Source organism: Ambystoma mexicanum, chromosome 4q, assembly GCF_040938575.1.
Source record: "Ambystoma mexicanum isolate Mex_15411 chromosome 4q, UKY_AmexF1_1, whole genome shotgun sequence".
Taxonomy (NCBI): domain Eukaryota; kingdom Metazoa; phylum Chordata; class Amphibia; order Caudata; family Ambystomatidae; genus Ambystoma; species Ambystoma mexicanum.
Window position 1 is genome coordinate 51,714,157 of NC_090928.1, and position 17,089 is coordinate 51,731,245.

General features: G+C 44.5%; 1 protein-coding gene across 2 annotated transcripts in view; it reads left to right on the top strand.

The window, feature by feature from the left end:
• The window catches only part of LOC138467453 (uncharacterized), a 468,769-nt gene that overhangs the window by 373,700 nt on the left and 77,980 nt on the right, over positions 1-17,089 (top strand). For both annotated transcript variants that reach the window (XM_069607455.1, XM_069607456.1), the window contains one exon: positions 5,576-5,822. In XM_069607455.1, coding sequence (XP_069463556.1) covers positions 5,576-5,822 — 247 coding nt within the window. The remainder of the gene's footprint in view (positions 1-5,575; positions 5,823-17,089) is intronic.

Genomic DNA, 17,089 nt, shown 5'->3' on the forward strand with positions numbered 1-17,089 from the left:
GCATTTTACGAATTAAGGTAGTAGTAGTTTGTAATAAATTAATTATAATATGTGTTTATTCCACTAGTAACACTTAAACCTCCTTCTCCTCCAACCGCTACTGAAGTGTATTGTCTGGACAGCCAGTTTCAATAGTAAATCCCATTTTTATGTTAGTTGCCCTGTTACTATTTTTTTACTTTTTAAATCTGATCCTTCTAGTCTGTGACAAAATATATTTACATTTTATGATATCTTAAGCCACGGTATTCAGTTACATCGTTTTTATTACAAATACTTCATATAAACTGTTCTGCTTTGTAAACGTGACAGGATGTGTACAGCAAAATAATGTGTTAATGTACCCCGTACAAAATGGTTAACAATCCAATTCTGTCTCACATGTGAAAGCCAGGGCCTAATTGTGTTTGCGATTCAGGGCACACTCGGTTTTAACTACAACATTGTAATGATGATAAGAACGCTTAGCACACACTTGCGGCTCCCAGTCGGCATCAGAAACAGAATATTATGTAAATAGCTTGAAATGGAAACACTGTCTCACAGCTCTGGCTTGATATTAGTTTATTAAACACAAATGAGTGATTAACCTGTGACAAATGCTTAGAGTCACACAGCCAACACGTGTTTCGACCCTCTGCAGGGATGTCATTTCACCAAAATGCCAGGGGTAGCGGAATTGACATCACACGACCCTTGACCTCTGATGACATCACAGGAAGTTATGTAATTTGACCCATCCCTGAAGTGACATCACAAGAAGCAATGGAACATGACCTTTTATCCTTTGACAAAACAGGAAGGGACATCACATAGCATTTTCCTAAGTACACAACTTAAAATATGGTTACGATATCACTATAATGTGATATACATTTCATACAAGAATGGATCACCATATGTATCGTTAATAGTATCGTTAATATCAGTGTGTTTCGGCCCATATTGCCAAATTACTGTGAATGCAAGCAGATGTCCAAGGTCAAATGATAATGATGTGTTATTATTTTTTGAGTGTGTTTTATTGGTTAATTATAACCTTTAACACAAACCAAATTTAAAAATACATGATACAACATAAATATACGTTAAACTATCAATCCAGATGATCCTTTAAATCACATAATTAATGTAATATCTTTAAAATGTCTTGCCATATATAAAAAAAAACTGTATATTTCATTAGCAGATTATTACCAGAATACATATTGCTCCAAAACTGATTGGAATTTATAAAACATACATCCTAGTCCAATCTACCATAACCTTTCCAATATAAATCAATATGCCTTTTACAATTAGTCAACACAGTCTGCACAAGGGTTCCTGTGCAGGTATGTGAAACCAGGCACCCCTACAGGATAACGTATGTAGTTGGTTAAATAACCATCTAACCTTTTGATTTTAGATATTTGTAATATAAGCATATAGGGGATCCTATCAGAAAAGACTCAGACAAGTACTCTGTTGTTAGACCACACAGTTTCGACGTTCTCAAATTGCCGCCTTTTTCTTAATTTCCCTTTCCACAAGAGAAGAGTTTTCAAATTGAATAGAATCACAACCAATGGCATTTAAACATTTTGAGATCTCTTCTATCTATGGTCTTAGAACCAGGGAAATCCATTTGGTTAAAAAGATATGAGTAAATGGAATTATGATTATCATGATCACCATGGATTTTTAAAAAGAGAAAGAAATTTGACATAATTTTCCAGGTTTGCCGTGACATTAAGTCCAATTCATTACAATTCTTTTCCACAGGCATGCTATTTGGGGGGCCAAGAGCACTCCTCCAGAGATGTGTTATTATAAAGCACTTACGCTTTAGCGCTTTATATAGAACATATATACATACATACATACATACAATATCACTGAACCTGTGTTGGTACTCATTTATCGACCTCAGAAGGATGAAAGGCTGAGTTGAGGTGTTTGAGAACAGACTAAATCAGTGACTCACCCCCTGAAGCGTGCCTGAAATAAACTTTTAATGAGTCTAGCAATTATTATATAGAATTCCAGAAATCCAAATTATTTGTTATTCCTATTCTTTCTTATTTAGGATCACTGCTCAAAGTGTTACACTTGTGCAACCCGGTTTAAACATTTTTTTAAGAGGCCTGAGCAAGAAAGCCAGTCACTCCAGAAACAAAGAGTCACATAGTGCTGTCCAGAGCCAGCCCAGGAGCATACATTCTTTAAAAAAAGTTATTTTGTTGTTGAGGTAGCAAGGGAGTCCATAGGGGTAACAAGGGAGACGCTACCCCCCAAATGACGTCCCTGACCCTCTGGGTCTTTTTCTAGGCGATGAACGAAAACTAATGCAAATTCGAAACTGAGCCAAGTAGTAAATTCATTGAGAATCAGAATAGAATCATAAGCATTCCTGTGGCCCTGCTGAGCCATAATACTTGTAGAAACCGACAGTGCGGAAAAGGGTCTCACGCTGTTTCCAGCTTATTCAAACAGCCTTTTGGCGCACAAACATACGTTCATGCTTGTGATTCTATTCTGATTCTCGATGAATTTACTTTGTTTAATCTTTATTTGGAATTAGTCATTGCAGAAGGAGGCCACTGCACCTTGTATGGCTCAGTTTTGAATTTTCATTTCTTTGGTTCATTTTACCTAGAAAAAGACCCAGAGGGTCGAAACACGTGTTGGCTGTGTGACTCCAACCATTTGTAACGGGTTGTGTTACCCCAATCACTCATTTGTGTTTAATGAACTAATATCAAGCCAGTGCTGTGAGACAGTGGGGGTCATTACGAGTGTGTCAGTCTGGAATTAAGGGTGCCGGTAGCAATGTACCGGCACCCATTTCGGACTGCCACACTAAAAGTCTGCAGGCGGGGGCCATTTCACAAAGCGGGTTTGACCTGCTGGGTGCAACGGCACCGCCCACAGATTTTTCACAGAGGCACCGTTAGCAACGGTGCCGGTGCTTCAATCTCCCCTCTCCCATGGAGGCCTTTGGGGCTCCATAGGAATGGGGATTAACATTTACCTGTGCCTGACCCCCCGATCTGCTGGAACTTGTAATGTCCCGGTGGCACCGGGAAGCCGGGTGCCAGTAAAGTGTTGCAAGTCTGTGGGCAACCCACCATAAGCACCGGCAGGGTTACCGCTGGACTCGTAATGAGGCCCCCAGTTTCTATTACAAGTCATGGCTTTCCGAGTCCACCTGGGCACCGGAAGTCACTCATGCACTGTCACCTGTAGCAGGCTTGCTTTTCCGTTTTGTAATTACGGTTCAATTGGAATACTGTGCTAGCACGGGTGATTCAGCTCTAAGTGCCCAACCTCGGTGTCCATTCATAATTTCGAAAACAAAATTTCGAAAATCAAAAAAGTCGAATCAAAAATGTCGAAAAAAAAAATGTCGAATTGTTTTTTTTTTCGATATTTTTTTTTGGGCTGTAGTTTCTGTGAAAAAAAAAGGTAAAAATAAAAAAAAAGGGCGGTTGGGGGGGAACCCCCCATTTCGAAAAAAAAACGTCATTAAAAAAAATTCGACATTTTTCTTTTCGACGTTTTTTTTTCGACTTTTTGACTTTCGAATATTTTGTATTCGAAATTATGTCTATGAACCGAGTCTGGTTCAATATTATGTAAATAGACCTGATAAAGATTCTCACTAGTAATTCACATCCCATTCACATTAGGTCACACGTGTTTCAATAGTGTCCAGTGCAATAGCAAATGTATTACATAGGCTCAGGCTTATATAGCTTGCCTTGGTTTGTTAAGTGTACACCTCAGGTTTGTACATAATATGTAACATTGTATTTTATCATTGTGTGGGCTTTTAGCACCAATTTGTCTAAAAACCTGTGCACATTGTTTGGTGTCCATACGTTCTGTGCCTCCAATTGCATCTTTTTTGGTATTGCTTTGGGTCTTTTCCATTTTGTTGCTGTTAAGACCTTGTTTAACAGTGGTTTTTCAGGGTGTGTAGATAATCAAGGTGCTGAATCCATCTTGTTATCTAACGTATGCTCCCTTTTCTGCTCGTCTGTTTCTCCACACAAGGGGCCTCACTATAGGTTGGGCGGAGCAGTAAAAATCCTGCAGTAACGCTAATATCACCACATTACAGCTCCGTCTAATCCCAAATTTGGGGGAAACTCAGAGCATTCAGCTCCAGCTCTGAGCTCGAGGTGAATATGGCAACTTTCTGCCATTTTCGGTGCAATTACCACCATGCAATTACTGCCACAGTAATTGTGCCGAAAATGCCCCATTGAGTCCCATGGACTCAGAAAAAATCGGGACTTACCCCGCCACCGCAACTTGTAATCCGACGCTAATAGCGCTGGACTAAATTGCAGTAATGTTAATTGCGCAGGCAGTATACCCACGGAATTCCCGTTGGGATAACGCCGAACTTATAGTGAGACCCAATATGTTTTAGCACTGACCTTTTTATGAGTGTTGGTGGCTATGGTGTAAGTAAGCACTGTGGCCAACATCTTGAAGTGAACTGATGCTCTTGAATGAAGGGGTATCTTTACTGCCCGTCCCTAGTTTTGCAATGACATGTTTATCTCTCTCATAAGACACTTTCCAGCACCAATGGGCAGCTACTAGCTCCTTCACCTTCATAAATTGCTCCGACTACACTTGGTCTCAGATCTATTCACCTCTATCACATAGGCTGCCCTACATTGTTCTTTTGCAGTTTTGGATATTTGAGCCTTATTATTTTTGCAGGCCTGACATATGCTCTCTTGGTGATGCTGTGGAAGACACAGGATGAAAACTGTGTGTCTTTCCACAGGACCCTGTAGTTAAAAGATGGACAAAACATATAAGGGCAAGAATTAAGTAATTCTCTATACAACCTTTTCCCCGGCATGGGTACTAAAGAAAAATCCTATTGAATGTATGCAGTCTTTTATTATGCCCCTGCTCTCCATGACTGAAATGGTTGGTGGACATAAAATATGAGCATGGCATATCAGTTTCAAGAAGCATTGTGGGAAGCATGTGCAAGTCATACTTGTATCTTATTACTCATCCAGCTCTATCAACGCCTAACTTAATTTCCAACACCAAGTGTAATACTCGAGGCGAGCCACTAGATCAGGGACCCTGCTTAGTGTGTGAATCTCAAACAAATTCCCAAGCTCGAAAATAAATATTTTGGTTTGGAGCAATTATTGCATGCTTAATTTGGAGGCTTGCAATTGGAATTACTGAGACTATGCCATTTCTGTATACACCAATACAAACCTGTCAACAAAAGGTTAAAATTAAACAATAAGACACACGCATCAAAAGAACATCAAGGGGCAGGTTTAGGAAATGCTTTGCCATAGACATAGAATGTGATCCACTTTATGCAATCTGATACAGAATGTGAAAATCCACTCATTTCTGCACTCTATTAATGCGCCAGAGCTCTAATGTAACCCGAATGTACTGCAATGTAAATCCTGCCTATGTAAAGGGTAGCACAGCCCTTTAGGGCCAGGTTTGCTCTATAGAAATACGTCCAGTAAAATGTGCGCAGCATGGTGTGTGCCACAGATTGATTACTAACAGACTAAATTGTTCTATTTTTCAGAAATTGCTGTTATTGGAAGGGAGTTTTCTGACTATGAATCACTGGAAGAATTTATCTTCACCTTAGGGCAACAACAAAAGGTTTTTTTCATGAAGAAAGACTGCCGAACAGTTGAAACTTATAACAAACGAATTGCTGATGACCAGAAAAAATACCACTCCAAGTTCAAATATGCGTACATTAAATATGTTTGCAAGCACTTTGGAATTTACAAATCACAAAGTAAAGGATTTCGTCCAAACCAAAGGTATGCCACCAATATGAAAATCACTAATTAATTGTGTCTTTCCTTTGCCAGCCGTTTCTTTGGTAGTATGGCATGGTACGGTTATTCTCAGTACATCACATGGCAAGGGCATTTTGGTTCTACGAGCTTGAAACCAAACCATCTAGCAAACAGTAACTGGCGGTACTGAAACAAAGAGAAAGCTAAATATAACTTGTTCCTGTGAAACGTTAAATGATTGTCATTATGTCTTAAGCATCCACAGAGTGAATTCCAAAGGATACCTGTTTGTAGGGAAAGGTTTCTGCAACCTCCCACAGCCCACGGATAGACAGGCCAGGTCCTCATATTGGACTGGATACAGGAATGTGTGGCCGTCAAAGAAATCGAGAGGGGGCCATTCAAGCTTGCTTCCTGATCTTAGTCAGTCAATCTGGCCTTTGCCTCATGGCATTTAAATGACTCAGTCACAATCAGTGGGGTTTCAGTTACAACTCACTACTTTCTTGGCTTGGTTAATGCTCTTTTCTGTAGTCTTGGTCAGGATGCTGAGTTTCTAAGAGGTCCTTTCCACTTATTGGGCTTGAGAGGAATGGGCTAGCTTCACACAGTGCTACGACCTGTTGTCAGATCTCACCAGCCGAAGAGCTTCTGGTGCGATGCCCCGGCTGCAGTCCTCCTCTTTTTATGACTGTCATCAAGTGACCGCACAGTCATCACCACATGGCCCTGAGAATGACATCCCCAGGTTCTCGAAGCCAGCTATAACTTGGAAAGCTATATTCCAATGCCCTGGAACACTCTATGGTTAGGCCGGGCACTGACACTTGTGACATTATTAGAAATGGTTCAACACTATCTTGATTCATTCTTGTTCTGTGAACGGGTTGGACCAAATGCCCATCGGATCTACGGGATATATTAAAATGACAAAAGGAATATATACAGTTAAATGTCAGGATGGGACAACGTAATCATGGGGCTTTCTCCAAGGTCCAACAACTTGTGTAGGAATGATCCAAACACAAAAGTTCCAAAACCCATTCTTGCATGTCCTCCCCCCTTCATGAGATACTCTACACTACAAAGTAATGTTCAAATAATGTGGCCAAAAGAAAGTGTTCAAAACCTAATCTTAACAAGTCCCTAGCACCAACAAAAGAATGTTTAGCCTTAACCTGGTCAAGCTAAACACGGTCAGCCGGGAAGCACCTTCCTTCAGGCTTCTTTCTCTTTGACCCAGGAAAATCAAACTAGGTTCCCCTTGCTCCAAATCACTGATCCTATGGGCTGTAGGGCTCCGAGTTAATCCTCTATAGAGTAGCTGGTGGTGGTTCGCCAAAGCAAGCGCTGCCTTCTCGCAGGTAGTGCAGTCCCTGTGTATTCAGAGACGACTGGAGAGTGCATCTGCTTCCCTAAAAACTACTTCTCCCCTTCTTCCTCTCTTCCCACTTTTTCTAATGTTTCCAGGGAAACTGCACTTGTGCGGGAACTCTGAGGCCATTGTGGTTTTGTCACAGAGTTTCTGATTCAGTTTATTTAGATTTAGGTTTCATTCGCATGAGGTAATTGTGAGATTTCCCTCAACTACTCTCTTCATGTCCTTAAACATGATCTGTAACGTTTCGACCATTTTGGAATGTCTACTATTCCTGTCAGTACATGCACGGTGAATCAAAGCTCTGTGGATTCTGTTGGCTCTCCCAGACGTCAGGAACTGTGCACCTCTGAATTCATCTGACAGTGAGTTCAGGACAGGGTCGGACTGGGCCATAAAACCGTCTCGGGCACCAGAGAAAAAGTGGCACACAGTTGCAAACGGCTATTCATTCCTTTTATGACACAGTTTGAATAGTAGCCAGGGCAGAGTTTTTTGATAAAATGGGATGCAAATTGTGTATTTTAAAGAATATTTATTCAGCAACACTGGTCAAAACTACTAGCCGCATAGTGAAGTAACTCATCAGACTGGCCCACATTAGCCCCAAAAGTGGGCCACTTTGACCACACCAGCCTTTTGTGTTTTTGGTTCGGCCATGGGCCTATTGCCCTATAGGCCAATCCAAGCCTGATTCGGGAACTTCTTTCTTAGTTGGTCTCATTGGCTTCAAGCTTGCGCCTCTCTATTCCAGGGTTCAGCAACCTGTGGCTCGCCAAATAGTTTGTACTATGACTCACACGATGCCTCATCATTGAGTATGCTTGCTAGCAATAATGGTAGTTTCTAGGTCAAAACATCTGGAGAGGCAAAGGTTGCAGGCCCCAGCTCTATGTGCGATTTTCCTGTAAAGCAGTCCTTTAATGTTTGTGGTAGGTCTAACATGGGGAGCAAGACCCATACTAGAACCCAGGATGCCTTTTGCCAGGAAAGCCAAAGTATGCAGAGTTGCCTGAGAGCCTTTATCTGGTCTTGGGCAAATGCCTCGATCATTACTACTACTACGCTGAGGTTAGAAGCAGGGGTCTGTAAACCCTGAGTGTGTACGATATTGAGTCTTGATGGGGGCTAGTAGCCTCTGGGATCCCACTAATTCCCCCTCTGGGAGGCACATCGGGTGGTGGCTGGCCTAACTCAGTCCCTTGCGCTTGCCTCCCTCCACCCCCAACCTTCCACATAGCAAGGTGGAGAGTTCTTGCAACTCACACTCCTGCTTATTTGGTAATCCATTTTTATATATTTGTATTTCTGTTTCACGCTAGCCCCACCCAGAAGGTCTCAGAGCGCCTTACATGGTTCAATATTGAAAAGGAGGGAGTTGGAAAAAAAGTTACAAAATGTTTTCAGGAAAGGTTAGGAGGATTAGGATAGACAAGTGACAGCACTGGAGCAGGGCAGGGTTATGTGTGGGAACACAGGTATGTTTTGAAGCTCTTTCTGAAAGTGGTGATGGAGGATGCAGTGAAAATGTGGAGAAGTAGGGTGTTCTGTGCCGTGGGTGTCGTGTGTGCATGAGAGTTTGCAGAGTGGAATGTGTAGAATGTGTTGGCTGGCTTGTCTGGTGTTTGTTTGGGTGATGGGTTTGAGTTTGAGGTGGATGGCCTTGAATACAATGCAGATTACTTTGAAGGCAATTCTCTGGGGTATGTGGAGCCAGTGGAGCTGGGCAAGGGTGGGGGTGATGTGTGAATGTTTGGGGAGGTGGAGGATGAGTCTGACTGCTGTGTTTTGTATTGCTTGCAGGTAGGCAAGGGTGTTCTTGGGGGGTCCAGTGAGGAGCGTATATCCATAGTCCAGCTTAGAGAGAACCAGTGCTTGGACTGCAGTGCAGAAGTCTTCAGGAAGAAGGATATGTCTGATTCTGCATAGCAGGTGTAGTTGCAGATTGCATGTTTTGGTGACAAGGGCTATATGGTGTGTAAAAGAAAGGCGGGGGTCGATGTTGAAGCCAAGGGTTTTAACCTGTGTGGGGAGGGATATGTGTGGGTTGTCCGTTCGATCCAGGGGTGAGGTCGCGCTTGTGACTTGGGGGGCATATGAGGAGGAATTCTGTTTTGGAAGTGTTGAGTTTGAGGAAGTGGGTGGCTATCCAGTTGGTGATCGTGGAAAGATAGGTTTTGAGGGTGTGAAGTTGTGAAGGAGATGAAATTTGGAAGTATATTTGTGTCATCTGCATATTGGTGGAAATGTACATTGTATTTGCTAAGGATCTGTCCAAGGGATTCATCATATAGGCTGGAGTGGAGATAGGGAAGAGACTTGCGGGACCCCCTACTTGACAGGGATGGGCTCTGATCGATAACTGGGCATGGAGACAAAATGTGTCCTTTCAGTGAGAAAGGAGATTAGCCAGTTCATTGCGGTGCCAGAGAGATTCATCCTGTGGGCTAGGATGTCTAGTAGAATGGTGCGGTCAATGGTGTAGAAGGCTGCAAAGAGGTCAAGCAGTATGAGTAGTGCTGTGTCTCCTTTGTCTGCGATGCTGTGGAAGCCATTGAGGATGTGAAGAGTAGAGGTCTAAGCACTGTGCCCAGGCCGAAAGCCCGATTGGAAGGGGATGAGTAGGTTGTTTGTGGTGATGTGTTGTTGCCGTTGAGTAGTTACAAAGTGTTCCATGATTCTGATGAGGTATGGTAGGATAGTAAGGAGGCAGTAGTTTTCAGGCAGCATGGGGTCGATAAATCATTTTTTGAGGAGTGGTGAGATTTGTTCCATTTATAATTGTAAGGAACTCATGGTGGCAACAGTAAAGACAGACACAAGTGATCACAGTTCAGGGGTGTTTATTGAACTTTATAATGGGTAAGATAAACGCTTAATCTAAACTAAATCTAAGATGGGCGCATCGTGTCAAATAAAAAGGGCCTATAATTAAAAAAATCTATTGCCAATCCTTAGCACTAAGTTACAAAAAGAGTGTGGGATAATGTTCACCAGAAAAGAAAGAAGTGTTCACAAAATGATAAGTCAGGATGGTATGGCTTGGTCTCCCTTCCCCATGTTTTTAGCACGGGATAAGACGGGACTTCTGAGCACAGCACACTCCTAGGCCTCTCCAGCATGAGGCTCGTAATTCCGGTTCAACAATACCGGAACCTGCAGGGGTCAAGACTCTTCTATGCAAAGTCTCTTGCCTTGCAAGGCCTTATCAATCAAAACAACAAACAGAGTTCCTTCAGTAATCCTGTACCTTGGGCGATTAGTCTTCGCCCCTTGGATCTCCCTCCACCGGGCTCGGATCCTTCTTGCAACTTGGGCCTCCCTCCGTCGGGTTCACTACGGCCTCTTGAATGCAGCTTGCAACTTACCACTGCGGACAACCCTCGACCAGGTTCACTCTCGTCAACGCTGGGCTCACGGGTGTATTATTCTTCTCCCCAACTCACAGGCATCGCTCAAACCGGGTCTCACGTTTGCCAAATACACAGTTGACTTTTTGTTCTCACGATGCAGGATTCCCTTTCATTGGCATTCCCTTTGGCATCCCTCCATCGGGTTCACACTTGCCTTATTCCTTAATGTTCACAATCTTTCCAAAGAGCAGGGGTTTTCCCATCACCCAGTTTTCTCTTGGCAATGGGTCAGAGACTTTCAATTGTACAAGGGATTTGTTGCAACCCTTATAGGACCACTCTGACGTTCCACACTGCCCTTTTCCTAGGGCCTTCTGGTACTTGCCGTTCCAACGAAAAAGGGACCAGCGAGAGTCCTTTGAATGAGCACTTCTGCTGCACCTGACCACTCTGCAGCTGGCCCTTCTCTGGGATTCCCCTAAAAGTTCAAACACACACATGTTCCTAGTGTTGCCACTTGCAACCTTGGGCTTAATACGATTCAGCTTGCTATCAGCTTCCTCCGACTCACTGAAAGTCGGGTCTGCGGGCTTGGCTTGCTTCTGGAGTCAAGGACAGTACCACAGTAGCCAGCGTGCCTCCCCACCTGTGTTATCATTGCGGGAGGCCCCTGTGCACCGTTGTCATCGGTTACTCCACACGTCAGCTGTACTCCCCGGTCTTGTAATTTACTTTCCGGAGGCTTCGTGGGTCTGAGTAGAAAAGGGCAAGGGTGGTACCCCTTTGTCGTTCTTCCAGGTCTCGCTGCCTTTCTCCTCCTTTTGAACTTCCCGTTCAGTGTAGCCGTTTCCTTGCGCTTTCGGCCTTGCTTGTAGTGTGCTCTCGTGTGTGGCCTTTTATCCCTGTGGGGAAGGTAAAGGGCCGTCAGGTGTGTGTGATTTTTATCAATTGCCTGACTCTGCCTGACCCTTGTGTTGGGACATGTCAAGTAAATGGCTCTGGTGTTAGTCCATTGTTTGTTACGGTGTAAGAAAGTGTTTGTGTCGGAAAAGAGGGGTAGGGGGGTAGAGCTTCTAAATATCCTACAGGGTTGGTATGGGGAAAACGTGTTACAAGGAAGGGGGTACCGCGTCTAAACCTTCGGTGTCCCACTTTCACTCCCTGAAGACCCCCCCATCCAGGTAATGTTCCCGCATTGGTCCACCCCCAGGAACTGGATCCAATAATGATGGCCACATCCTGGCCATCTGGATGACAGATCCCCGGGGACTTGCGGGGGAGACACCTTCAGGTTTCTACATAATGCAGTGGGGATATTACCATATGAGAGACAGGAGTTGATTATGTTGAGCCAGTGGGAAGCTAGGGTGATCATGCAATTGTTTGCAGCTGGAGGTGGGCATGCATCATCCAGGAAGTGTGCATGTTTTGTTTTGGGAGTGACAGTGTCAGTGTCACTGGGGTTGAAGGTGTCCCATTTGTTGGAACGTTTGAGAGTGGGGGGTGAGTGGGAGGGCTGAGGGGATGGATGTCCTGATGTTGTGTATTTTGGAATTGAAGTAGTTCATGAAGGAGGTGCATACTGTAGTGGATAGGGTGCCGAAGGTGTGGATGGTGGTTTTTAGAGGGACTTGACAATGTTGAATATTTTGTGGGTATGATGGGTGGCGGATTGGAATTCTTGGTAGCAATGGGTGGCTTTGGCATTGCGTACGGCTGTTTTATATTTGTTGTGGCAGTGTCTGAGGGATGTTCTGGTTCAGGGGGAGGGGTGCTTTTGCCAGGCCCTTTCTAAGTATCTGGCTTCCTGCTTGATAGAGGAGAGAACCTTTCGAACCATGGTTTATGGTGGTGGTTGTTGTGTTGATTTTTTGCATTATGTAGGAACAGTCTCCCAGACTTCCTGTCTTATTGAATACTTCTCCTCTCTCCCTCCCCCCTCGCTCCCTCTCTCTCTCTCTCTCTGTCCCTCCCTCCCCCACCCCTTTTTCTTGCTCCCTCTACCTCTTTCTCGCAGTGTGCTTTACCTCCTGTTCTTTCATTCCTTCCTCTCTCACTACACATTCCTTCTACTATGCTCCTTACTTTCTCTCCCCATATTCCTCCGCTGCTCTTCTTGCTCTCCCTTACCTTTCACTCTACTTGCTATCCAACTGTCTCCTAATGCTTACACGTTCCTGCTGACTCATTTTTGCTTGTGTGTTTGGTTTGTAATTGGCCTTTGTGGGTCATGAGCAGGCTGGGGCAGTCAGCAATACCCCCTGGTGAGCTTCCTTGTATGCCAGAAAGCTCCAGGCACAGAGATTACGAGGTTACCATTTGCCATCTTGAAGTGAGACAGAATTTCCCTCTCAGCCACCTAACTTCAAGATGGCCTCCTTGGAATTTACTGAAAAATGTTTTCTACGTTAGGATAAGGGTTCCCCCTAATGAATGCCAGCCCCCATGGTCTGATGTAAATTGGGCTCTCTTTGACGTTTGTGAGCAACGCTCCTGTTCCTGTTTTCCTCTATCTGATGCTCACTAAAGTTACAATGTTGCTCTCGGCGCCCCGTTGTGGCTCGCTACACATTTTTTAGTTCTTTTGTTTTAACGGATGTGTAATCCTACACAGAATTCCGGCAGTTTTACTGAGATGGGTGGCAATGTACAATTTCCAGCTATGGGTTTGAAAAAAAATAAAACATCAAAAAACAAATGGTTGGCGAAGAAAGAATGTGTGACAAATGACACTGTAATTCAGTCACATCTGTTTCTATCCAAGGTATTTTTATTTGTATTGGTGGGGAAGGTTTAACTCGAATTTTCCTTTATTCACCTATAAATACGAATGTAAGTATGTGGTTCCCTCCATTTCAGTGTGTATATTTTCTCCCTTGTCTCATGGGACAAGGGAAATGGCGGATGTTTCTGTCGTCAGCAGGAGGGGGATTTTGTGTGCGACTGTGGTGTAATAAAACATTCTTACGGCGTTCCTCCTCCTGGGGGTAGCTAGATGGTAGAGACCGGTATACGTAAAAAACGCCTGCATTTTTGAGAGAACAGGGATGGGAGAGATTTAAACGTATGTTGGGTCAGGCAAGACAGAGTTATCAGATCCGCGCACATCACTGTCAACTGGTGTGAATTGGTTGATTGTAGTAAAGCAAATGCTTTAGGAGCCCATTTTGCGGGTTTGCATAGTACTTGTAATTATTCCCCGGCAGCTAGACCAGAGATGACAAATTTCATGATTGCAAATGTGCGAAGAGCAGGGACTCTAGCTTGGGAGAGGAAGGTGTGCGATATTATGACTTCCTGCAGAAGTTACCAGAAAACTGATTGGAGGTAGTGTTGAGAGTGTATCATATGGTGTGGGTCAGTGGTACGATGCCGCTTAGGTGGAAGAGGGCTATCTTCCTCCCAATTTTGAAACCAGCCGATTTCCTGTGGGTCTTATCGACCCATAGCTCTGGCTTCTGTTCTATGCAAAGTTATGGAGAAAATGGTATGTAAACGACTGGTATATTTTCTGGAGTCTGAGAATAAACTGAGTGTGTTCCAGCATGTATTTCAGAAACATAGTTCAGTTGTGAATGCCGTGATTGCTCTGACATTGGACGTTGACGAGACCTTTAGCTGCTGAGAAATGGTGGGTGCAATCTTCATAAACATGGAGAAGGCTTATGAAATGGTGTGGCTTCGAGGTCTGCCCTAAGCATTGTGGGAGAAAGGTGTTCAAGGGAAATTATTTTCCTGGGTGAAGAATCTTTTGGAAAATTGAGTGTTTCGTGTGAAAGTAAGGGATACGTTATCTGAGGAATGTCTGATGGAGAATGAGATTACTCAGGGCGGTGTTATTAATTCTGTCCTCTTTAATATAGCGGTGGATGGTCTCATAGGAAAGGTCCAGGAGTGTGGCTGTAAAGTCGGGTTCCATGCGGATGATGGGGTGCTATGGGTAAGAAACAAGCAAGGCGGTATTATTCAGGAGAAGTGGCAAATGACATTGGATGTCATGGAAGGATGGTGCACGAAATGGGGTTTTACGATGTCTAGCTCCAAATCAGTATGTATGCTGTTTCATAGATGTAGAACAGGAGTAAACCTGGACCTTAGACTGCGTGGGATTGTGTTGGTACAAGTGATGGAATTTAGGTACCTGGAAGTGTCTCTGGATGAGCGTTTACATTGGAATACACAGGTGGACTGGACAGGACAGTAGCGAAATATAAAGGGCGTGTAAATCTGCTAAGGGTGGTTTCGTGGCAGGAGTGGTGGGCGGGGTGTCAAAAAAGCATGAGACTGCTGTGTATTGGAATGGTTAGGAGTGTGTTGGACTATGGGGTTCAGCTGCAGCGTAGTTGCAACAAGATTCCGCTTGGTTTGCTGGATAGAGTCCAGGCAAGAGCATATGAGAATTGTGACAGGCACAGTAAGGTTGTCACCTACTGAAACTGTGCAGGTGTTGGCAGGGGTGTTGCCCTTGAACTTGTGGAGGGTGGAATTGTGTGTTAAATATTGGTTCAAATGCCACTCCTTCAGTGAGCGGTACCCAGTTAAAAAAGTGCCTGGAGGTTAACTGGATGCAGGTGTAAAAAAGGTGAAAGCTGGGAGAGGAGAGGGGGGAACTTTGGGTTTCATGCTGATAGGTTAGTGAAGCATCTGGGGGTCGAGGCCATACAGATTGTGGAGAATGTCGACAGAGTGTTGTTTCACATATGGATGTTGCATGAAACGAAGATCTGTTTATAATTGATGAAGTGGTGAAAAAGAAGGGTGATCGAGGGGAAATCAAAATATTGGTGCTTGGGTATGTGGGGGGATAAAGTAGGTGCACACGTGTATACAAATGGCCCCAGGGACCCAAACAGACACAAAGTAGGTATGGCCTACTATTTTAAGGGGGAAGAGAAGTTTAAAAAGGCGAGGCTTTCAGATGTTTCCAAATACACAGCAGAGTTGATGGCAGTGAATGTGGCAGTGCGTAGAGCTATAGAGAAACGGTTGGCAAAAGTAGTGGCATTTGTGGACTGGCTGTGTTACAAGCTTTAAAGGAATGGAATGGCGATAGAAAAGTTATAGTGGGCGGATTAGACAGCAGCTCGAGAAACGCACAGTGGGAGGGAAGGGTATTGAGTTGGCATGGATCCCCAGTCATTCTGGAATATTGGGGAAACGAGTTGGTGGACAGGGCTGTATGAGGCCACGACTAGGGAGGCAGTGGATATAGAGATCTCCTTAAGTGTGTCTGAGGTCGAGGTGGCGGTGAAAGGTGGATTATGGGAGAATGGCAAAGCAAATGGGATACGAGCAGGAAGGGGAGGCACTTGTACGCACCACAAAGAAAGGTTCAGTGTAAGAGAGGTGGGGGCAATGCAAAGTTGGCACGCAGAGGAAACTCTTGAATCGGCTAAGAGGGGGACCATGCAGGTTTCAAAGGATGGAAATTTAAGATGGATAGAGTCACTTCTGCTAATTGTGAGGCGTGTGGAAAGCCTGGAAACAGTGGATAACTATTTCATGGGAGGCTAATAGCCAGGATGAGTAGCATCGGGCTGCCAGTGAAGAGTATATCTGATTTGCTTCACCTCAAAACGGGATCAGGAGATAAGCAGTGCAGGCTCTTCCTTCAGTATGTTAGGGAGACTAGGAAGTGGGAGGACCTTTTGTAGAGGTGCGCGGCTGACAAGGGTGACTAACGGCGAACATCATCTCTCCAGATGTAAATCGCTGACTCAGGCCCGTGAGGATCCATCCCAACAACAGGGAGATGCAGAGCGGAGGAGATTATAGGCGGGGGATTTCAGGACCCCCGTGTGTTCTTGTCAGCCCATACAGGCTGTTTGGCCAGTTTTATATATTCCTCTCCCGCGGGTTCACACGAGAAGGGCTGACACGAGTGAGGAGGCGTCAGTCAGCTGACTTGCAGACCGTTTTTGGGTAATGGTCCAGCGGTAATGTCGGCTAAGTGTGCAGCCGGTCTATGAGCAGTTTCCCCTCAGTTATATTTCAGCCTATTATAAATAGATACATTTGGCGGGCGGAGGGGCTGCTGCCCAGAGCAGTTCTTTACGTACTCATTCTGAGGCTGACTCACTGTGTGTCATTTCGTCAGGATATATAAACCAACATAAAATGGCCAAGTTCCCGTTTGCCATGTCAAGGGAGGAGAGTGCCATAGACCTTTGTGCGGTCTGGGCTCGATAAAAGGGACGACGGGCAGTAAGATATTTTAACCAAGGTGTTTCGTTTGACTATTGATTAGTGAGGGGGGAACATATATGGATCATTAGCAGTGGCGTCGCTAGAGGGGGGGCTGGGGGAGCCAGTGCCCCCCCTCTGAAGTCCTGTGCCCCCCCTTGTGCCCCCCTACCTAAGGCGCGCAGTGACCATGTTCTCTGTTCGCGGTTTTGTGACACTCACTGAGGCAAATGTCTGCATATCACATGGCAATACTCCTTTTGTCTCAAAGTGAGTAGTGCTCGAGCAGCTTGCAGCCCCTTCCATCAGAATGTAGCCACGAAACTGCTAATGATGGGCCATTAGTCACCGAATTGTTTCATGCCTGCATTTTG